This window comes from Astatotilapia calliptera, chromosome 11, assembly GCF_964374335.1.
Source record: "Astatotilapia calliptera chromosome 11, fAstCal68.1, whole genome shotgun sequence".
Classification (NCBI taxonomy): domain Eukaryota; kingdom Metazoa; phylum Chordata; class Actinopteri; order Cichliformes; family Cichlidae; genus Astatotilapia; species Astatotilapia calliptera.
In genome coordinates, this window is record NC_137432.1 from 39,217,959 (window position 1) to 39,241,819 (window position 23,861).

The 23,861-nt window shown below is 44.4% G+C and overlaps 1 protein-coding gene across 1 annotated transcript in view; it reads right to left on the bottom strand.

Annotated features, from left to right (window-relative positions):
* The window catches only part of gon4lb (gon-4 like b), a 28,213-nt gene extending 13,448 nt beyond the window's left edge, over positions 1 to 14,765 (bottom strand). The window contains exons 1-17 of the mRNA XM_026184197.2: positions 14,624 to 14,765; positions 13,675 to 13,816; positions 9,946 to 10,079; positions 9,797 to 9,871; positions 9,649 to 9,693; positions 9,547 to 9,579; positions 9,353 to 9,451; positions 8,863 to 8,964; positions 8,640 to 8,780; positions 8,227 to 8,458; positions 7,593 to 7,694; positions 7,471 to 7,511; positions 7,248 to 7,348; positions 1,835 to 2,078; positions 1,671 to 1,757; positions 243 to 426; positions 13 to 163 (exon numbers count right to left, since the gene is read on the bottom strand). Coding sequence (XP_026039982.2) covers positions 13 to 163; positions 243 to 426; positions 1,671 to 1,757; positions 1,835 to 2,078; positions 7,248 to 7,348; positions 7,471 to 7,511; positions 7,593 to 7,694; positions 8,227 to 8,458; positions 8,640 to 8,780; positions 8,863 to 8,964; positions 9,353 to 9,451; positions 9,547 to 9,579; positions 9,649 to 9,693; positions 9,797 to 9,871; positions 9,946 to 10,079; positions 13,675 to 13,816; positions 14,624 to 14,647 — 1,937 coding nt within the window. The 5' untranslated portion in view covers positions 14,648 to 14,765. The remainder of the gene's footprint in view (positions 1 to 12; positions 164 to 242; positions 427 to 1,670; positions 1,758 to 1,834; positions 2,079 to 7,247; positions 7,349 to 7,470; positions 7,512 to 7,592; positions 7,695 to 8,226; positions 8,459 to 8,639; positions 8,781 to 8,862; positions 8,965 to 9,352; positions 9,452 to 9,546; positions 9,580 to 9,648; positions 9,694 to 9,796; positions 9,872 to 9,945; positions 10,080 to 13,674; positions 13,817 to 14,623) is intronic.
* Positions 14,766 to 23,861: the final 9,096 nt, after the last annotated feature.

Sequence of the window (23,861 nt, forward strand, 5' to 3'; positions counted from 1 at the left end):
TGTGTTTTTTACCAATCCTCTCCTGGCGTGTATAATGTTCTCAGGTTCCTGCTGTGGAGGGCGGGGTCTAGGCTACAGACAGGAAGTAGTTCTGGGTATAGGAACACGGGTCGTGTGGCGAACAGCCAGGCGGTGTCGGCAGGCAGCAGAGGGAAGGCAAGACCTAAACAGAACCAGAACAAGAATCTGAACCTGGATCTGTTTGGTGCATCAAACATGGCTGACAGGTAGCTTGCCCTTACTGTTGGTTGCAGGGGTCATCTGGGGGAGCCAGCGTCTGGAGGCTCGAGTGGGAGGAGCAGGTGGAGGCTCGTCCCTCTGCTCCACCTCGTGCAGGAGGTCCAGTGCACCCTGCAGGTTACATGCCCTGAAACAGCTGAAGGCGCAGCCTTGCTCCTGATGGTGGGCGAAGTGCTGCAGCTCCTCCTGATAGTGGAGGTGCTCATTAGTGCTGGTTCAGTTTCATCTTATTCACACAGCAACAAGTCGCCTCAAGGCGCTTTAAACTGTAAGGGCTGGGTTTAAAAAAAATAATGAATTTCCTGATTCAAATCTATTTTAGTCTGAATAAAGCGATCTCGATTCTTTAAAATCCTGAATCGATTGTTAAATATAAATGTATTTTATCACAAATTCCAGAATCAGCTCAAACAGGACATGAGAGCAGAAACACAGAGCGTGGATCGTCCACAGACGCGCCGTTGGGGCTGAAACACACAGATTCTGCAGGTTTCGTCTCTCTGACCAAAACTGACTGAACCAGCAGCCAAAGAAGCTCAAACTTCACGTTTGACAAACATCGTCATGGATTCTCTCTGACTTTGGCTGTTTCACTCCCCACACAGCTCTCTCTCCCTCAGTCCACTCAGAGACCAGTTTACCATCAAATCTCTGTTTTCTGCATTATTCTCTGCTTATCACGCTCTGCTACTGTGCTCGGTGCTGTCGTCCTCTGACAGCAAAGCCTCATTTCTGCTGTTTAAACTGAAGACATTTAGACTTCAATGATTGCTCAGCTGTGTCTGTAATCAAACCTCTGTGACTCTGCTTCACTCCAGCAGCATCAGGTCATGTTCACATGTTGATTCATGGTTTTCTTCAGTTTTTGATCGACTGCAGAATATTTTTAAGGTTCTCTGCTATAAAAAGCCAGGACAGGAACACCTGCTTCAGACACAAAGACGTCTGCTGTGATGGTCACACCTCTGATGAAGTCTCACAGTGTCAGCTTTGTTTTATAGATACAAAATATGGATATGTGCTGATAGATGATCAGAGTTATAATATTTCAGACTGAGTCTGAATCGAATAGAAAATCAGTAGAAATCAGTAACGACACCCAGCCACAACTGTAAGGTAGACCATACAATAATAGAGAAAAAACCCCAACATATGACCCCCTATGAGCAAGAACTTTGGTGACAGTGGGAAGGAAAAACTCCCCTTTGACAGAAAGAAGCCTCCGGCAGAACCAGGCTCAGAAAGGGGCGGGGCCATTTACTGTGACCGATTGGGGGTGAGAGAAGGAAGACAGGATAAAGACATGCCGTGGAATAGAGACAGAGATTAATAACAAGTAATAAGTTCAAGAGCTGAGGAAACGCCCACCAGGTAAGTGCCCACTTGCCCTGTTCAGCTATTGTAGGTATAATTGAGAAGTGTTTACTGACCAGGTAGCGTTTGGTGATGGAGGCTTCATGATTCAGGGCAGCAATGTGGCGACTCAGCAGGTGAACCTGCGTCAGCAGTTGCACATGCTAGGAGAGAAAGGGTCACATGATATCAGGCAAACACACCTGGAGAATAAGTGGGTGAGACAGGTAACCTTCCATACCTGCTGCAGCTGGTGCTGTAGCTGCAGTTTCTGGGTGTGGTCCAGTTGGAGGGAGGGGCCAATGCGACGCGGCAGCACTAAGACAGAAGCAATGGTATTGTGAGGTTGGGTGGGTGTGTCCTTCAGAGTTGAGGAGAGGTGATTGGTCGTGTCCTGCAAGGCTCTCCGCTGCTGCTGAGCTTCGTACTGCTTTCTGACCGTCTGCCGCCGCTCTGTTAGCATGTTGGCTAACGGTGCCTCAAAGCTACGGGCAGCAAATGGAGACACTGTAAGCGAGCGTGTATCACATATTCTGAAGTCTGATACTTAGCCACCGAGTATTTCACGTGTAAGTAGGTGGAGCATCATAGACAAATTGTTTCCTCTCAGCGTGACTCTTCTTCACAAGATCTGTGTGAAGAAGCAGCAGCAGAGGACACTAGTCTTCCTCCCGACCCAAACAGCCACAGCACTTCTCTGCTGTGCCGTCCCAACGGGAGGCAGCACCGTGCGCCACTCCTGTGTGTGTGTGTGTGTGTGCACAGGTGTTCACCTCACGCCTTGAAGTCTCTTCATACATGTTCAGATCACAGCAACTATGATGAAACCACCTTTACATCATATAATCTTGACATCAATGATACAGAGTCAGAATCAGAAAAACTTTATTTATCCCCAAGGGGCAATTAACATACAACAGAGCAGCATGACTTTGAAGATAAGCACAGGGCATAAAGCCTGTGAAGGTTCTCAGTAATCCAGGTCATTGTAGTCTAAGAAGCTTGCAAAGAAAAGCGTCTGGACTTCTTTAAGTTGCTTGAAGACGTTTCACCTCTCATCCAACAAGCTTCTTCAGTTCTAAGGTCAAATAGTGGGGAGTCCCAGATTTAAACCCAGTGGGAGTTTCCCCCCAAAGAGGGACAAAAGGACCCCCTGATGATCCTCTACCTACATCGGAGAGACCAAACAGCCACTTCACCAGCGCATGGCACAACATAGAAGAGCCACCTCCACAGGACAAGACTCAGCTGTCCATCTGCATCTTAAGGATAAAGGATACTCTTTCGAGGATGCCAATGTTCACATTTTGGACAGAGAGGACAGATGGTTTGAAAGAGGAGTGAAAGAAGCCATCTATGTCCACTGTGAGCGACCATCTTTGAACAGAGGCGGGGTTTACGACACCAACTCTCTGCCATCTATAATCCAGTTTTGAGATCCTCCCCAGACGCCTTAACGCCCACTCACATCCTGGGCCATCTGACCTCAGGAATTCGCATGATAAGGTGGGGCCAGGTTTCACAATGAACTCACCCGAAACTCTGGCTGATTGGGACCCACACCCAGTTTCACACCTTGGCTCAGGTGATTAGAGGATCATCAGGGGGTCCTTTTGTCCCTCTGTGGGGGGGTCACTCCCACTAGGTTTATATCTGGGACTCTCCACCATTTGACCTTAGAACTGAAGAAGCTTCTCGGATGAGAGGTGAAACGTCTTCAAGCAACTTAAAGTCCAGACGCTTTTCTTTGCAAGCTCCTTTGACTGTCGGCTTACATCCAGAGTTCTCTGCTGCTTAAATTTTTTTTGTTATGGAAAAAAGACAGGGGTGTTGGACAGATCTATATTTAATTTAAATGAGGATTTACTTAAGTCATCAAGAGTTAACGGTTTTATGACCAAAATTACATTTAACCAACATGAGTTTATTCAAATTTTATTTGCAAGTCCAGTTTGGGTGATGAAATTAAAGATAACACAAGGGAATAAAATAATGCACATTCATGAACGACATCTTTACCTATAGATTTACTTTAAGCTTCATTTCCGACAGATTATGATTAATCATAAAAACTATTTTAAGTTGGAGATGTGAACTTACTTCGAATTATTTATGTTGTAAACTATTAATATAAATCAGGTCACTTTAACCTTGCTGAACTGAGGTAGCATGTTTTTTTTGGATGAAGTGGCCTAATCTGAGTTTTGATCATTTGTTGAATGATTTGACAAGCAGTTGGGCACTATTAGTTTTAGTTCTCCTCAGGGGAAAGTTCTGACAAAAGCTACACCAGAAAAACATGGAGGGTTTGGATAATTGCAGCCTGTCGGTTCTGAAAGGTAGGCCAAGCATATGCATATTTATGCAAATTAATGTCTAAATGAATTTTGTGCTGCACACACTGACAGTGATCCTACATAGAATCAGTTTTATGTTGTCAGATCAATAATATATTTAATTACATTTAAATGTATTTGACAAAATGACCATTTGGAATAGTTTCCTTTTTTTAACAGTGAAATGTATACATTTAAAGAGATGTACAACTTTTATATTTCTGACAGTTACTGACTTTTATTTACAGCTGCCAACATAGATGAGGTGTTGCTCCACACCCTCAGTAGGGATGATTTAAGGGACCTGCTTCCAGGGCCTGAAAATTTTATGAGGAGGAAACAGTTGTGGGCTCATGTTCACAAAGAGGCAAGGTTTTTCCGCTTTTGATTTAAAAACACCTAGCACAACACATTTTGTTTAGAACTCCTGTAATATAACTATTTTCGTTTTCTTTTTTAGGATGAAACTAAAGAAAAGGCGTCTCATGGATATCTCACCATGTGACCAGGGAGAAGATTATGATGCAGATTCAAGTGGTGGATCAAACATGCTAGTGTATGTTAGTTTGCCCCCTAACATACACTAATGTGCCACAAACAGGACTTTAATATCACCAACCATTCCCATGTTATTACCGTGTATCCACATAAATGGCCCACCCTGTACTATTGCACCGTGAGCCTAAACCTGCTAGTAACTTGTTTCAGTAGACTTCTTGATGCATTCTCAATCATCCAGGGAAGTAAATCTCCAAAAAATTGATTCTGTTCATCTGGACGTAGCGTTTTCTGGGAGAAACGTTTCGTCACTCATCCAAGTGACTTCTTCAGTCTCAGCTGACTGCAGGTTTCCCCAATCTTATAAACAGTACATTTGCAAAATGACTGAAACAGCCCACTGAGGGAACAATGGTCTGGGAGGTCAGTTCCTTAATATTAATTATGCAAATTCTCATGACCATTGATCAACAACCACTGACCAAAACCCACTGATCAAAGACCTCTGATCAATGGCCATGAGTACCATTCACAGAGAGTTGGGGAATGGCTGCAATCACAGCATTGTAAGACTGTGACAGATGTAACCTTAGGCCCCCTCCTTGATTCAGAGATGGTCTTTCCCTTTTCATGTAAATGGCCTCCTTGACTCCACGCTCAAACCAGCGTTCCTCCCCGTCCAGGATATGTACATCATCATTGAAAGAGTGTCAACTACCACCACTTCCCCTGCCAGTGGCGGACCCCCTCAGACATCGGTGCGTTGGTGGTTCTTTGTGTCCGGGGATGGGCGTCCAGGTACACACCGGCTCACTCCTTGGCGGCCGCTTATCGGGGCCTGGAGCCTGGGGCTCGCTCGGGCCACTTCGGAGGTGGGGTGCCCCCGGCATCTCGGCCTGGGGCTCGGTCACTCAGGCGCGGCTGGCTGCCGGCGGAGCTCACGGGCGCGTCACTGCAACCCCCCCTGGCTTCTGCTCCGCGGCTGCTGAGTGAGCCCTCATCTGGGACTCTCCTCAGCTCTTTCCGGGACAGTGGCGCGGCTGCCCCTCTGTTGGTCTTCCTTGGTCTCTTGTGTTCTGGGGGCCTCTGGATGTCTGGAGTTTTGATCTCCTCCATACCTGCTTCATGCCCTGGAGGACGGGGCTGTGGCCCCCCCACACCCTCTAGCAGATCATTACATGAAGGAACCTTTTAAAAACAAGCGCGTCCATGCTCATAGGTGTACACACGGGTGATCACACCCACAAACTACACCCTTTTTGGCTCCTACCTCAAAGCACACTGTGTTCTGTTGATCTTATGTGCTGCACAATAATGTTTAATATTTAGTATTTACTGTCATATTCCCATATATCATTGTGATGTTGTTTATTCTATTACTCTTGTTCTCTTCTGCTTGTTTTCTTTTTTCTTTCTCAGCAGGTGATCCAGGTGATTGATATATGCATTTTTTTTTCTCTGCCCGTTCTGTTGGTTTTTGTCTTTTGCCTTTCTCCCCCGTCCCTCTTCTCAGCTGTTTCTCTTTCCCTCTTTCTTTCTCCCCTTCTTTCCCCCAGTCAAGTCTGTCCCGTATTCAGTAAGTGAAAATAAAATAAACAATAAAAGGTGAATCAAATGGACCATTACGGCAAGGCTGGGATGGTCAGTTTGGTAAAGTAAATCCGTTGGGCATCTTTCTTTGCCTTTAGACAACAATTCTGATGCAAAAGAGCCAAACAGGACAGGCAAAAAAAAAAAGAAAAAAAAAAAAAAAAAAAGGAAAGAGTGTCCACTGGCCTGTAGGTGTAAATAGACTGCAGAGTCCTGGCCTGATGAGGTAGCTCTTCTGTGTTGTGCCATCCTCTTAGCCAGAGGTTGTTTGGTTTCCCCGATGTATAAATCCTGGCAATCCTCCTGCACTTAACAGTGTACACTATGTTACTGTTTGTGTCGGGGGACCCGATCCTTGGGGTGGACCAATTTTTGGCGCAGCATGTTTTGGGGTTTAAAAGCCACAGAGACCCGGTGTTTAGAAAAAATGCAACTCAACTGCTCCAATACTCCTGGGTATGGGATGGTCTAGCCTTCAGATTAGCGTCACTGCTGTCTCGGTGGAGTTTAATAAACTCAACTCTATCTAAAATATAACAGGACACTGGTGTAAACTCTCGACCATCTCACACTTCTGTTTAATTTTTCCTGTTTTCTGTCTGACGTTTATTCAGCTGTGTGAAAAAAACCCGGGGGATTAGTAAAGTTTTATTTTATCTAATCTAATAACTTTAATCTCAGCCAAACCGATTTACTCACGAACAAATAAATGGTAAATGGCCTGTATTTGTATAGCGCTTTACTAGTCTCTAAGGACCCCAAAGCGCTTTACACATTCAGTCATCCACACATTCACACACACATTCACACACTGGTGATGGCAGCTACATTGTAGCCACAGCCACCCTGGGGCGCACTGACAGAGGCGAGGCTGCCGGACACTGGCGCCACCGGACCCTCTGACCACCACCAGTAGGCAACGGGTGAAGTGTCTTGCCCAAGGACACAATGCCCGAGACTGTCCAAGCCAGGGCTCGAACTGGCAACCTTCCACTTACAAGGCGAACTCCAAACTCTTGAGCCACGATCGCCCCGGAGAGAGCAGCTGCTGCCAGATGTTCTAAACATCAGACTCCAGCTGCTTCTCTCTGTGGTTTCATGAAGCTCCAGATGTTTCCATGGGTGATGCGATTGTGGTGATATTTTAAATTTTTTTTAAAAACTGTTTTTTAACATGTGTTTGTATGTTTCTAAGCTGAGCATCATGCACTGGGATGCAACTATCAGTACCGTAAAGCCTGTGGCACGTTGAACTTAGGGCCAGTCTGTGACGGGGGCTCCTCTTCCTCATGCTCCTCCTCCTCAGCCACCACCTCTTCTTCTTCCTGGAGCTGCAGAGGAGAGGAAAACAAGAAAAAGTTTGAAGCTTCGCCCACATACTGACGTTAAAGACTAATCCTGTGAGTGTAAAGTGGCATCGAGTCAAATTTGCGGAAACAAAATAAGAACTCACAGTTTCAAAGAGTTCTTCTAGCAGCTCATTTACTTCCTTCTCTGAAAAACAAGACGCAGAATTCACAGTGAGGATTCTGACACTCTCAAAGCTCCGCCTCCTCCTAACTGCACATCACTTACTGGTGATCTGCACAGCCCGGTCCGTCCTGTAGTCCTCCAGGTCGGGTTCATCCAGGTCCTCTGGGAAGTTGTACTCGGGGTCGTCGTCATCTTCGGCCTCTTCTGAAAACAAACATCAGCTGTTTGCCGTTAGACAAAACCATAACCTTCCTTTTCAACTCAAAAACATTTTTCTGAGCTTGTTTTCCATTTACGACATATCAATAAAGTTTGTCCAATCCTGGATGTTCACCATCAGCATGCTTCAGCAGCTTGACTTTTAAAGGTTAAAAAAAAAAAAACAAAAAAAAAAAAAACAGGTTCACAATTGGTAAATGGACTGATTCTTATATAGTGCTTTTCTACTCTCCCGGAGTACTTGAAGCTCTTTATGCAACATGCCACATTCACCCAATCACACCCATTCTCGCAAGGACTTTGTCTAAACTGAGTGCTTTCTAACGACATTCACACACTACAATGGATGCATCGGAGAGCAACTTGGGGTTAGGATACTTGACATGCAGACTGGAGGAGGCAAGGATAAAACCACCAACCAATCAGTAGGTGACCTGTTCTACCTCCTGAGCTACAGCCACCCCACCACATTTAAAATTTGAAGCCTCGAGCAGCCAGCGCCATCATGACCTCTAACCTTCAAAGTCGGGGGCCATTAGGCCCTGCAGCCACTTTGCCCAATGGCGGTCCTCCTCCCGCTGGGCAGTGCTTTCATCGTACATGTCGGCCGTTATGTCAGGAGGCAGAAGCTCCGCCTCCAGCTGACCCAGAGGTACGTCTACCAGAGGATGCTTGGAGCGTGTGCGGTACGCCAAACTGCTGGAGCCATTATCAACGCCACCATCAACATCAGATTTCCTGTCCAGAGACTGAAACACACACACAGGTGCAAGATCAAACCAGACGGGACACATCACAGGTATTTACCCCCCATCCTTTTAATAAGGTGAGAACACAAAGTCTGATATCACACAGGTCCTTCAGTAACAGGAAGTGTTTAAAAAGAGTTTGATATGCTGTTCCCTGGTGTTGCCTGGTTAGATATGTTACCTGACTGTAGGTGTAGGAGGGGCTGCAGTCCAACTCCTCATCAACAGCCTTGAGTCTCTCCAGGAAGGACGATTCAGGAGGAGGGAGGAGCTGAGGCGCGCAGGTGGAACTCATCTGGTCGTGCGGGTTTCCTTCATATCTCTAAGCAATAAGCCAGAGGTCAGAGCAGCTTGCAGGGTCAGAGGTCACTGTACCACTTTGTGGTGGTCAGACATCAGCAAACCTGCAGGGAGCTGTCCATCCTCAGGTGTGTTGGAGACTTGTTCTGGGAGCCCAGGTGCATTCTGGGAGGTGAAGCCAAGCTGTCAGCATCACTGAGGAATGTCTGTCAAGATGAAAAGGTTTGTACAGACGGAAGTCCTGAAATTTTCATTTATGCAAGTTCTGACACTCCGAGTGAGTGTGTGTGTGTTTGTATGTGGCATCATGTTTGAGCGAGAAATGAGGCCTCACAGAGTGTCAGAGTCACCTGCTGCAGGTGAGACTGCACAGGTGCTCTTCATCCTGTTTCTGGTTCTCAGAGTTTGGATTAGTGTCTCTTACTCTTAGCACAAAAAGTAACTTTGTCTCATTGTGTCTTTATTCCTCCTGGGTTTTTTGCAGGGTTTTCTACCAACATACTGATAACCTGGATCTCACATGTGTGACATCATGACTGCACAGTGAGGTCAGTTTCCTGAGGACAGCAGCAAGGCGAAAGGTTAAAGACTCACCTCCTCAGTTGTATCTTCCTCCTCTTCTTCATCAGGACAATACTCTTCATCAGATGAGTCTTCATTATCCTCAAGTTCAATGTCAATAAACTGAGGGGCCTGCGGGACAGACAGGTACGAGGGTAAAGCGTCACTGAAACTGACAACATTTCAAATCCAACTTAAAACATTTCAACACAGGCTGATGAGTTTACCTTGTTCACTGCAGACAGACCCCGGTTCACAGGCTGAAAGCAGACACACAGGTCAGGCTCACAGGTAAACTGTCAGAGAAGATTGTGGGATGCTGAACTCACCTGAAGGCTCTGTTTGAGTCTGGACCGAGTCCAGATCTTTGGCTCCTGATGAGAGACAGGCAGAAAGATATGTATTTTACATACATACAGAAAAAAGCAACAAATGCCTGACAGATACAGGTAGACACCAACAGGTGAACAAACTCACAAACATGGGGAGGTCCTGAGTGTCTCTGATTGCCGCTTTCATCATGGCAACCACACGCTCATCAGTGATCACCTCCTGAAACACACACATGTCTGAGTGTACGTGTTAGTGTGCGTTAAAGTGTGTGTGTGTGGTGGCGTGCTGCTCACGTGCAGGATGGCGCGCACGTTGCTGGATGTCAGGTTCAGCTGTTTGGACTTCCTGTCCAGGTCAATATCCAGTCGTCCCAGTTCATCATCGCTAGTCTCGACGGTGACCGCTCTCTCTCCCATCATCCGCCCACCTGAACAGGAAAGTCCGGGTGTGAACAAACGCTAGCTCTGCCTCCTTTAGCTGATCTTTACACAGCACAGAGGGAGGGTAACTCCCTGTAACCCTCCCCTGTGCAGATCAAATGCGGCCTGCACACAGACTGAACCAGCCAATCAGATCAATCAATCTTTATTTATAAAGCACTTTTCATACAAAAAGAAATGTAGCACAAAGTGCATTACATGGTTAAAAGCAGCCCACCCCACCCTCCAACTCACTCCCCACACTCTCAGTAACATAAACGATGTGAATACACACATACACACACACACACTTAAAGAGTAAAATTGGGCTGGGTATGCATGAGCCATTTACCATTTACCACTATGGTAAATGGCCTGCATTTATATAGCGCTTCACACTACATTCAGTCATCCACCCATTCACACACCCATTCACACACTGGTGATGGCAGCTGCCCTGGGGCGCACTGACAGAGGCAAGGCTGCCGGACACTGGCGCCACCGGGCCCTCTGACCACCACCAGTAGGCAAACATGGGGTTAGTATCTTGCCCAAGGATATTTGGCATGCAGTCAGGAGGCAGCCTGGGATCGAACCACCGACCTTCTGATTAGTGGCTGACCTGCTCTGCCACCTGAGCTACAGCCACCCGATATATAATAACAGGGAGCCATCTGCACCGGGAGCCGGTCACAGACCGCAGCCTCCGGGCTGGGCACACAGCAGGAAGGAGGCAAAGGAGCCCCCCAGAGACCCAGCAGCCACGGTCGATCGCCCGGTGCAGAGAGCGCCCTCCGAGGAAACACTGGAGATATGACACAATAGGACATGTACAGGGTAAAACGATAAAATAAATAAGAACGGGATACAATATAAATATAAATATAAATAGAGTAAGAAGATTAAAAAATGAATAAGAATAAAATCAATAAATATTAGGTAAAGCCTAAATTAATAATAGAATAACAGGATAGAATAAATAAGCATAAAATAAATAAACGCTAAGTAAAAGCTAAATTAAAAAGGTGGGTCTTGAGCCTGTTCTTAAAAACATGTACGTTCTCTGCGGCCCTGAGCTCCTCCGGCAGGCTGTTCCACAGACGAGGACCATACCACTGAAAAGCTGCCTCTCCGTGAGTATGTGTCCTGACTTTAGGGACAATCAAAAGGCCAGTACCAGAGGACCTCAGGGTCCGCGAGGGTTCATATGGTAAAAGCAGATCTGAGAGATAAGAAGGCCCAAGACCATTAAGACATTTAAAAACCAATAAAAGAACTTTAAAATCGATCCTGAAACACACGGGGAGCCAGTGCAGCGATTCTAAAACCGGTGTAATGTGGGCCCGCCCTCTGGTCTTCGTCAGCACACGAGCTGCCGAGTTTTGCAAAAGTTGTAAAGTTGAAATATTCTTCTTAGGAAGACCAGAGAGCAGGGAATTACAGTAATCAATGCGACTGGTAATAAAAGCATGCATCAGCATCTCCGTGTTGGCCCGAGAGAGAATAGGGCGACTCTGGCTATATTTTTTAGATGATAAAATCCAATTTTGGTTACATGTTTAACATGTGGGATAAAACCAAGCTCAGAGTCAAAAATAACACCCAGGTTTTTCACTTGTAGTGAAGGACCTAGTGAAAATGCCTCTAATTTAAACAAGAGTTTCTCTCTCTGAGCCTCGGGACCGACGATTAAAACTTCAGTTTTGTCCTGGTTAAGCTGTAAAAAGTTTTCTGCCATCCAAGATCGTATATCTAAGATACAGTTAAAAAGGGCATCCATTGGTCTGGTGTCATCAGGAGACAAGGAGATGTATAGCTGCGTGTCATCAGCGTAACTGTGGAAGTTCACTCCATGCCTACTGATGACACTGCCGAGAGGGAGCATATACAAATTAAAAAGTACAGGGCCTAGAACCGACCCTTGAGGCACACCACATGTCATTCTATGGATCTTAGAGGAGCATGTATCCATGCTCACCATAAAAGTTCTGTCAGAGAGACAGGAAGTGAACCAGTTGTGTACAGCACCAGAGAGGCCCACCATGTGTTTCAGTCTGTTTAAAAGAATAGCGTGGTCTACTGTATCAAAGGCTGCGCTTAGATCCAGCAGCACCAGGACTGAGAGCTTTTGGGAGTCCCAGTTACATCTAAGATCATTTAAAACCTTTAGGAGAGCCGTCTCTGTGCTGTGGTTCACCCTAAATCCAGACTGGAATATCTCCAGGATCTGTCTATCATTGAGAAAATCAGTAATCTGAGTAAAAACAAGTTTTTCTAAGACTTTACTTAAAAATGGTGAGTTGGATACAGGTCTGTAGTTATTAAAATCATTACAATCCAAATTGCTCTTCTTCAGAAGGGGCCTCACCACCGCCGTTTTAAAGGCAGCAGGGAAGACACCCAACTGAAGAGAGCAATTCATCATGTATAAAAGCTCAGCCTCAAAAAATCCATAAAGTGTTTTAAAGAGTGAAGAAGAGATTGGATCTAAAAGACATGTGGTGGGTCTCACTGTGGAGAAAACTTTCTGAAGGTTCTCAGCATTAACCAGGACAAAGCTGTCCAGTGTCTCCTCAGGTACAATCGAGCCCTCAGATGTGTTTAAAATCATATCGTGAGAAGATAAAATATCAGATCTGATGGCGCTGATCTTTCCCCTGAAGTGGTCTGCAAACTGCTCACAGAGCGAGTCTGTGGGGGTTCTTTGGGAGCTGTTAAAATCAGGGTTAAATAAATGATCTATGGTGGAAAAGAGGACCTTGGGATTATTTTTGTTATTACTGATTATTTTGGCGAAGTATGAATTTCTTGAGTTCCTTAGTGTATTATTGTACATTTTAAGTTGCTCCCAAAATATTTGACGGTTGATAGTGTTTTTATTTTTCCTCCATCTCCTTTCTGCTGCGCTGCAATTTCTTTTGAGTTTTTTGACTTCTTCGTTTCTCCAGGGTGATGCATGTTTTACGTTAATCTTTTTGGTGGTGAGTGGAGCAACGGAGTCAAGGCTTTTCTTCAGTTTGCTGTTGAAATGATTAAAAATCAAATCGCAGGGTACAGGTAAAATCACAGGGGGGCATTCGTCTAAAACCCTGGTAAGATTTGCAGCCACTTCAGAGGTTAGATAGCGCCTCCTCACAGTTCGCACCGAGGTCTCCCGCTGAATAAAACCGGTGATGTTAAAAAACACACAGTAGTGGTCAGAGACAGCCAAGTCAACAACAGAGGACACGCTGGTGGACAGCCCATGGGTGATGACCAGGTCCAGAGTGTGTCCTCTGTTGTGAGTCGGCTGCGTGACGTGCTGGTAAAATCCAAACAGTGAAGAATGTTTAAGAATTCTTTTGATGCAGGGTCAGAAGGATTATCTATGTGCAGGTTAAAATCACCGGTTAAAATTATCATATTATATTTTGAGTGTATGTTTGTTAAAAATTCTGAGAATTCCTTGATAAAAGCAGCGCTGTCTTCAGGTGGTCTATAAATTGTGACAGATAAAACTGGAGGGCTGCTGAAAACAATAGCATGGAATTCAAAAGTGGTAAAATGATCAACCCTGGTGAATTCATCCTTCCTTTTAAACACCATTAGATATAATGACATCACCTGAGACAGGTGTGGCATCCTCTTCTTGTGTGTCAGTGGGATGTCCTGTCTGCAGCTGCCTGTCCATCCCTCTGTTTGTCCTCAAACATTTGACCTCCAGAAGACAGACATCTTCCTCAGCGATACGCCGCATCGCCATCGTCTGAAACACAGAGAGCAATGAGACCGTTACTGATTGAGATCAACAAAATCATCAATATGGGAACTCCACCTTCAGCTGCTGATACATTCTTTAATCTGAATGAAGGTTTGAACTCTGATGTTCTTCACACCCAGCTTATGTCCTATTGATCAATCAGAGATGTTTATCATTTTATAAAATCTGAGCATAAAGGCTTAAACTTGACAGCCAGCTTATGATGAAACAGGTGATCACTGAACAGCTGGAGTCAGCTGGCAGACGAATAGTTGCTGATAAACAGAGGGTTAGGTTAGGGTCCCTCTAGCAAGATTTACCTAATAAAGTATCCAAACTAAACCATTTACAGCTAGATTTGGAAATAAAACAGTGTGTTAAAGTAAGTAAGTGAAAAGACTGAATAACCAAGCTCAAGCTCAGCATTCAGGTTACAGTTCGGTGCTTCTCCGGGAACGGTGTGACCACTGTGACCGATGAGGTCGTTGACGTTACGGCGAGCCGGGGCTCCAGCGCTGTGCTAACTCAGGGACCGCAGAGTTCCAGCATCAGCACGGGACCTACCGGGAGCTTCACGGTGTTATGGTGGATCCACACAGAGCCGATTAAAGCTCAAGCTCAAACTGCTCAGCAAACATAAACATGTTGGTGTTTGTGTGTGTGTGAGAGAGAAAGCTAATGTTAGCTTAGCTCACACACTGAGCAGGCGCAGTATGGTTTGTTTAGCGCGTATTGCTCCAAGATCAATAAATAAAACGGGACCCATTGCCCAGGAGACAGAACCGATCACACGGACGGAAGGAAAGGACTCACCGTCAGGCTGAAACCGACAGCCATCTTTTACGCTCTCATCTTCCGATGTTTGCTCCGTTAGCCTGTTAGCTTAGCTTCTGTTCCGCCAACATCAATACCACTTCCGGGGCGACAAGTGGTATTGATGACCTCAGGAACCTCATCTGCCTGCCAACTCTCCTCTCTCATTCAAAGGTTCTAATTCAAAGCATTAATTAAAGATAAAGATGTTCACTGGGCTAACTCAGAAGACGTAAAGAAGAAAAAAACTTTAGCTCTTTCAAGTAAAGAGTGGAAAGGAGTGCAGTTCTTGTAGAATGTGTGCCAGGTGTATTCAATTACAGACAAAATGTTCAAATTCACATATATGTATTGTTCACTGGCAGTAAAGATGTTACATTTTTTTCATATATTTCTAATAATCTTGCTGTCAATAACAACTGACAATAAGACAACAAATTTTTAACTTCATTAAATTGAAAATTATGTATGTCAGTGTAGTAGTGTTAAATGCTTACCAGGTTCAGATGCAAATGAGGAAACTCCACTCAGGCAAGTCTGCTGGACCAGATGGAGTGAGTCTCCTCAAGGCCTGTGCCCCCCAGCTGTGTGGAGTCTTCCATAAACTGTTCATGCTGAGTCTGAAGAGGGTCCCAGTGCTGTGGAAGACATCAAGCCTCGTCCCTGTACCAAAGATGCCACGTCCCAGTGGCCCCCAGGATAACAGGCCTGTGACACTGACCTCCCACATCATGAAGACCCTGGAAAGGCTCATCCTGGACCAGCTCTCACCCATTGTCAGACCACATCAGGATCCCATTCAATTTGCTTACCAGCCCCGTCTCACAGGACGCCATCATCTATCTGCTCAATCGTGTCTACATCCACCCGGACCAGCCGGCGAGCACTGTGAGGTTCATGTTTTTTTTACTTTTCCAGTGCTTGGTGATAAGCTAACAGCGATGCAGGTGGATGCTTCTCTGGTGTCCTGGATTGTTGATTACCTGACAGGAAGACCACAATATGTACGTCTTCCACATTGTGTGTCTGACAAGGTGATCAGCAACACAGGGGCACCACAGGGGACTGTCCTCTCCCCCTTCCTCTTCACCCTCTACACCACAGACTTCAGCCACTGCACAGAGACCTGCCATCTTCAGAAGTTTTCTGATGGCTCTGCGGTGGTTGGATGCATCAGCAGGGATGATGAGACAGAGTACCGGGCTGTGGTCGACTCCTTTGTCACGTGGTGTGAGAAGAATCATCTGCAGCTTAACGTGGCAAAGACCAAGAAATTGGTTGTGGACTTCAGGAAGACCAGGAAACACTTGACCCCTGTTTCAATCCAGGGGGTCAGTGTTGACATTGTGGAGGACTATAAATACCTTGGAGTACACATTGACAATAAACTGGACTGGGCTAAAAACACCACAGCACTTTACAGGAAGGGCCAGAGTCGTCTCTATTTTTTGAGACGACTGAGGTTCTTCAACATCTGCTGGACAATGCTAAGGATTTTCTATGAGTCTGTTGTGGCCAGTGCGATCCTCTACGCCGTGATGACGTAGGCGCATGCATGTGTGGCCTGGTCACAGCTCTTTCAGCATGGTCAGAGGAGAGGTGATCTAGCAGGCGCGCAACACACACAGCTCAGACCTCTGTGTTTCAATTTATTGCAGATGTTGCAGCGACTTACAGTAAAGAGCCCAGAGATCCAGTGCTGTCTCCTGCCTCTTATTTATATGCCAGAACACAACGCATCGACAGGCGTAACACACACACAAAAGGGTTACCTCAGCATATAGAGTTCTTCAGTAAAAAGGATATCTATTGCCCAGTCATAGTTATACACTGAAGTTTCATTTGAGCAGACTAGCTGACATGTGGGTGCCCTCTAAGGGCCAAGAAATATATTTCTTTTTACATGTTTGGCTGCTACGTGATCATGTGGAAAGGGTAAAATTCTATTCTTGTTAACAATATTAAATTTCAAGACTATTATTATACAGCGGCATGAATGTAACTAAAGAATCCTACTTTGATAAAAGTTAGAGAATGTATTTGAATAAAAGCTACGTTTTTCACTTGTTTCAGAAACAGCATTGTCTTTTGTTTGCTCAAAATGCATTGTGTGGAAATTAGCACACTAGTAAAGACTGTGACAAGGACTGCTACAGTGTAGATAATGTAGGCCAAATTAAGCAATCACTTTGCATCAAACTGAATCTCTTTTATGCTTAATCAAAGGCATTTTTATAAATGCACATTAAACATCATGGGAGACTGAGAGTAATTTAATTAGATCCAAAGATCTCTGAACAGGTATATGTACAAAATAACTACATTTCCTCATGACTTCTAAAGCCAAAGAAATGCACTTGAAATTTTTAATTGGCACGTATCCTCGCAGTGACTTTTTTGAACAGACTGAAACTTCTGCTCACTTATTTTTCAAATGTATGTATGTAGAACCTATAAGGTACATGACTGGCTTCTCCTATTGAAGCCATCATTAAAAAGGACATTATTTACAGATTCATTATGAACAATAGTAAATATGACTTTATGGTGAATGTTATTCAACATATGAAAGTGAAACCAATATTTCGAGGATTTCATAACAATTTCCATTCGTTTTTCAAACCCGTTACAATTATGAAAACGACAACAACAACAATTATATTATAAAGATAAAACTAAGAAGCTTACCATGTACATACCCAACAAAGGTTTCTCCACCAAACAATAAGTGATGTTTTGCTTGGGGATAAAATAATTATTATCCCACACTGTTGTAGTAATAATAACAATTATTATCATCATCATCATCATCATCATCTTTTTAAAAGGTCAATTCCATTTTCATAAAGAAAAGGAAAACCACAAATTACTTACCGTTAATTGAAAAAATGAAAACAAAATTGAAAATTAAAAGGAAGGCTTTAATCTTTTCATTTAAAAATATTTCAGGTTTCATCTCATCTTTTATTAAAAATGAAATTGCTGACTGTCATCACCTATAATTTAAATTCTTGGCACCACGAATGGTAAATAATCTTTTTTTAGGCATCTTGACAGATGACATGCTCTTTGTCTCCCACCCATTTTATTCTTTTTCTAGCAGTACGTTGGTCTTTTTTCACAACATTTTGATGTCCAACCTTTTTTAAAACAAACCTTTGTTGTTCTGAGCTTTCACATTGTGTAAAATAACTTTGTTTTTTTTTTTAATCAAATGCCTTTTGGGGGGGGGGGGGGGTTAGGTAGCTAAATTGGCTTGCCTACAGAAAAATTCATTACTTTACTTTATATTTATCAAAGCCTGAGGAAGACACACGACTTAAATACAACAGTCAGAGACAGGCTTAAGGTAAAACTCATAAAATGACCTTTTATTAGCATGTCAAAGTCCAAACACGAAAACCACAGAAACACATGTAAGTAAGCCAACACAATGACAAAGAGAATCTGAGACTATACATGCATTAGAAACACATGGGTGTATGAAGCACACCTTAAACTTACCAAGGACAAAACATAAGAGACAAGAGACTCACAAAATAAAACAGGAAGCAACATAACAGGAAACAAAGACAAAGACTTAACAACACAATACAAGAAAACATTGGATGACAGAAATCAGCTCACATGGAATCAAATACAAGGTCTTTACCTCTAACAGGAACTAGGATTCCTAAAAATCAACAACTAAAAATTTTATAATGCTCGTGGAAAAACATCATTGCACTCTATAATGGACAATCAGTTCTGACCAAATGGAGTTTGGTTAGATACTGATTGCCAATTTACTTCAGTAATTGAACTTAAGTTTAGCCACGAAACTGAAAGCTTAATGAAAATATCGAACAAAAACATCCACTAAAAGAATAAAAAAAAAAAAACAAGTAAGAGCGTACTGAAAGAGAAAACAATCTCAATGGGTCCAAACTTTCAGTGCACAATATCCTATCAGGTGTATTTGGATAAAATACCAAAAGAAAAAAACAATTCTTCAGACAATTCTTTTGGGGCTCTTATTTCACCCCAATTCCAACCAAAAGTGTCACCAAAAAGCAAATGTTTCCCAGAAAGAACAGACCGATCAGCAGACCATCAATTTTTACCTAACAAAACAATGTAATTCAATTAAAAGATCATTGCAGTGTTATGGTGATTAATTGTTATTTGCTTTTATATTTCTTTCAACTTACCGATTCTGATTCCATTTCTACACTAGCACTGCCTGAAATCCAGAGCAGAAACAACAGTTAAAAAGGGCACAACCAACCACCCGAGTGTTTCCTCATCTGAATCTTATTTTTCAGTTTACTTCAGATTAGTTCTGGCTTGTTTTTAATTATTTGATTTATACCGGTAGATTAAGTTATTTGATTTCAGCTTTCATTTAATTTTAAATTTGTTTACATATTCATTTACATATGATTTAAACAGTTTAAAATCATAAAATATGTGATTTCTTTTAACAATAATAATAATAATAATAATGCATTAACAATTACATTAACCATTTAGCCATATACACACTCCCAGTTTCTTTTGGCCTATACTAGACTAACAAACAGTTCAATGGCCAAGTAAAGGCCTGTTCCCTTTTCATGTCATGAAATAATTAAGCTTTTTAAGTGTAGTTTTAAATATGACTGAAAAAGAGAGAGAGTAAGGGAGGGAGGCCAATATTGGACTGAAAACTAAAATAGAAAAGACTTGAGAGGAGCCAAATCTGGAATACTCCTAGAAAGAATGAATGTCCCTGAGAGGAGCATGTTTTGAGAGGGGTTACACTATAGAACAGTAAGGTTGATTAGACTTTGTCAGAAAACTTTTCAGGAAAAGTTCTGGAAAAAAAAGAGAAAAAAGATTTTTTGTACTAGAATGATGAGATGAGGAGGAGAAAAAACCTTTAACCTTTACATGCACTTTTCTAAGTGATGATTACTTATAATGAGGAAAAACAAAGATTTACCTTTCTCCTTAGATTTCCCATTATGAACCTCCAACATGATGTAAAAGAGAGCTTCCCAGGCAAGAAAGCCACCCATGACTTTCATTAACTATCCATCACTGCTGTCAATCAAGTTCAGGCCTGTAAATATGGCTCCCACTGTGTAACACAAAGAAACAAATATTTAAGACCAACAGCACGGGTGACGGTGTGTCTGCTTTGGAAAATAAATTAGAATTTATTAAAGAGTGCAGAACAGCATGAAGTAGAACAAAGGCTTACCGGCTAAAGATTTTCTTATCACTGCATTCAAAAAAATGTGATGTGTTGAACACAGAAATATGTGTTCAATATAAATAAAAAGTCAATTTTGCCTTTTACAAAAATATAAGGTTAGTGTAATGTTAGATTTTGCATTACTACCTATGACTGAGACCTCAAAGGTAATTCCTCGACTGCTTCAGTAACAGCCTGGTTGATTTTAACAAGTTAAGTAAATTTGCGGTCAATTTAAACTCAATTCAAAATCTCCTACTTGGGATGAACACTAAATGTAAATAGCTGACTTTCTAAATAAACCTATCCATCTTTGCGAGGTCAATTTTTGCTTTCACTAAATTCCAAATGTTTAGCCATAATTAGCTTAGCTGTCCTACTCTTGTTACTGCTCTTTCCTACTGCTGTTACAATCAAATGAACATCTCTGCAAAGATAAATTAGCTGAGACCTTAGGTTGATGGTAGTTACTAGCAAACACAGAAACGTACATACACTATATAGTACAGTTCTATGATACATCACCAAATAGAACAATTTGTGGCAATGCAGACAAGCAGAGAAACAGTTTAATTAGTTTAATTTGCTCACTTGATCGGAGGTGTGTTTCCTGCAGATATACAACATCGGATCTCAATGATTTTAAATGAGTAAAAACCCTTGTGCGTTTAACCGGATTATTTATACCTTTAACCCATCCATCCATCCATTTTCATCCGCTTTATCCGAGGCCGGGTCGCGGGGGCAGCAGCCTAAGCAAAGAGGCCCAGACCTCCCTCTCCCCAGCCACCTCCTCCAGCTTATCCGGGGGAATACCAAGGCGTTCCCAGGCCAGCCGAGAGATATAATCTCTCCAGCGTGTCCTGGGTCTGCCCCGGGGCCTCCTCCCGGTGGGACATGCCTCGAACACCTCACCCAGGAGGCGCCCAGGGGGCATCCTTGTCAGATGCCCGAACCACCTCAGCTGGCTCCTTTCGATGTGGAGCAGCAGCGGCTCTACTCTGAGCCCCTCCCGGATGGCCGAACTTCTCACCCTATCTCTAAGGGAGAGGCCAGCCACCCTTCGGAGGAAGCTCATTTCTGCCGCTTGTATCCGCGATCTCGTTCTTTCGGTCACTACCCACAGCTCGTGGCCATAGGTGAGGGTAGGGACGTAGATCGACCGGTAAATTGAGAGCTTCGCTTTTACACTCAGCTCCCTCTTCACCACGACGGACCGGTGCAGCGTCCGCATTACTGCAGCTGCAGCCCCAATCCGTCTGTCGATCTCCGGCTCCCTTCTCCCATCACTCGCGAACAAGACCCCGAGATACTTGAACTCCTCCACTTGGGGCAGGAACTCATCCCCGACCCGGAGTGGGCACTCCACCCTTTTCCGGCTGAGAACCATGGCCTCAGATTTGGAGGTGCTGATCCTCATTCCCGCTGCTTCACACTCGGCTGCGAACCGCTCCAGTGCGAGCTGGAGGCCCTCACCCGATGAAGCCAACAGAACCACATCATCCGCAAAAATCAGAGATGAGATTCTGAGGCCACCAAAGCGAAAGCCCTCCGCCCCTTGGCTGCGCCTAGAAATCCTGTCCATAAAAATTATGAACAGAACCGGAGACAAAGGGCAGCCCTGGCGGAGCCCATCACCCACCGGGAACGACTCCGACTTATTGCCGGCAATGCGAACCAAGCTCTTGCAACGGTTGTATAGGGATCGAATGGCCCGTAGCAATGGGCCAGACACCCCATATTCCCGCAGCACCTCCCACAGGACACCCCGAGGGACACGGTCGAATGCCTTCTCCAAGTCCACAAAACACATGTAGACTGGTTGGGCAAACTCCCATGCACCCTCAAGTATCCTCGAGAGGATAAAGAGCTGGTCCAGTGTTCCGCGACCAGGACGAAAACCGCATTGTTCCTCCTGTATCCGAGGTTCGACTAGCGGACGAACTCTCCTTTCCAGCACCCTGGCATAGACTTTCCCAGGGAGGCTGAGGAGTGTGATCCCCCTGTAGTTGGAACACACCCTCCGGTCCCCCTTCTTAAAGATGGGGACCACTACCCCGGTCTGCCAGTCCACAGGTACTGCCCCTGATCTCCACGCAACATTGCAAAGGCGTGTCAACCAGGACAGCCCTACAACGTCCAGAGCCTTCAGGAACTCGGGGCGGACCTCATCAACACCAGGGGCTCTGCCACCAAGGAGTTGTTTAACTGCCTCAGTGACCTCACCCCCGGAAATTGGCGGGTCATTCCCCTCATCCCCAGACTCTGCTTCCTCCTCGGAAGACGTGTCAGTGGGATTAAGGAGGTCCTCGAAGTATTCCTTCCACCGCCTGACAATTTTCTCAGTCGACGTCAACAGCGCTCCGCCAGCACTATACACAGTGCAGGTAGAGCACCGCTTTCCCCTCCTGAGACGCCTGACGGTTTGCCAGAATCTCTTCGAGGCAGTCCGAAAGTCTTTTTCCATGGCCTCTCCGAACTCCTCCCACACCCGAGTTTTTGCTTCAGCCACTGCCCGAGCCGCATTCCGCTTGGCCTGTCGATACCTGTCGGCTGCCTCCGGAGTCCCACAGGCTAACCAAGCCTGATAGGACTCCTTTAACATTCCAGCTTATAAGGCAAGGCAAGGCAAGTTTATTTGTATAGCACAATTCAACAACAAGGTGATTCAAAGTGCTTTACAGAGACATTAGAAACAAGAACAAATAAAAAGCATGATTTAAAATTGATTAAAACAAGCAAATAAACTAACTAATTAAACAAACAAACAAAACAGTATATAAAATCAAAACAGATAAAATCAGAACAGTAGATAAAATCAGTAGTTAAATGTAAGTTTTGAAATTTAAGCTTAAAAGTGTGGATTTGGTGCTTTATTCAAATGCAGCTGAGAACAGGTGAGTCTTCAACCTGGATTTAAATAAACTGAGTGTTTCAGCTGATCTGAGGCTTTCTGGGAGTTTGTTCCAGATATAAGGAGCATAAAAGCTGAATGCAGCTTCTCCGTGTCTGGTTCTGACTCTGGGAACTGATAAAAGACCGGATCCAAATGACCTGAGGGATCTGGAAGGTTCATACTGGGTCAGGAGGTCACTGATGTATTTTGGTCCTAAACCATTCAGAGCTTTATAGACCAGCATCAGAACTTTAAAACTATAAAACGAAGAGCAGATGACTTTGCGAGCTTGCCATTCAGGTACCAAAATGCAGGTGCAGAAAAAATATGTCCCAACCTCTGGAATAATAAATCTTTCGTGCTTGAATCGATCCGGTCCAATATCCTCTTTTCAGAGCTAGCAATAGCTCTCATAATCTCACTCATGTCATGGGGTGGTGCCTCCGGTCTGTCCTCAGCATGGTCCTGTCAGGATCTGACGGAATTTTACTCGTGCTACCCTCAGTGCCCTTTTAAGCTCCGTTATTGGTGCATTTTTATCCCTCTGACGTCTGTTATTCAGGCCGAAGGATAGAACCACTTTCTCCACCGATGTGTCAATGTCCGCTTTATCCAGAAGGATCTCTGCATGGGCCCATTTGGCTCCTGGAAAGCTGTCAATTTGGACTCCCTCCGCAACATAAGGAGGAATCAAGCCCACATTGGTGTCTCCAATAATCACCGATGCTTCCCTTGTGTGCAGTCTCCACTCTCTGGGCTTTGTCTTTGTACTTAAATGTGTCGTCGGGGTGCATACCTTTTGTCCAACTGAAGCTGTGTTGGTCTTACTGGGGGTGGATTCCCCCTGTATGAGGCCCATGGCCTCCATGCTATGTTGAAGCTGAATGGCGGGAGAAGATGTCCCCCCAGAAGAAGCCCCATGACGTGCTGTAGGGATTTTCCTCACCCTCTGGTCTCTCGGCGCCACGTGATTGGGCTCTGGTTCCTGTAGATGTACAGGGGGAGTGGCAGGTCTCAGATCGCCGTCTCTTACCTCCTCCGTCCCACTGGAGAGTGGCTGGTCACCTCCAATCGGGTCAGACGTCGTAGAAGCCATAACTTTGGGTGCAGTGTTAGTTGTGGGT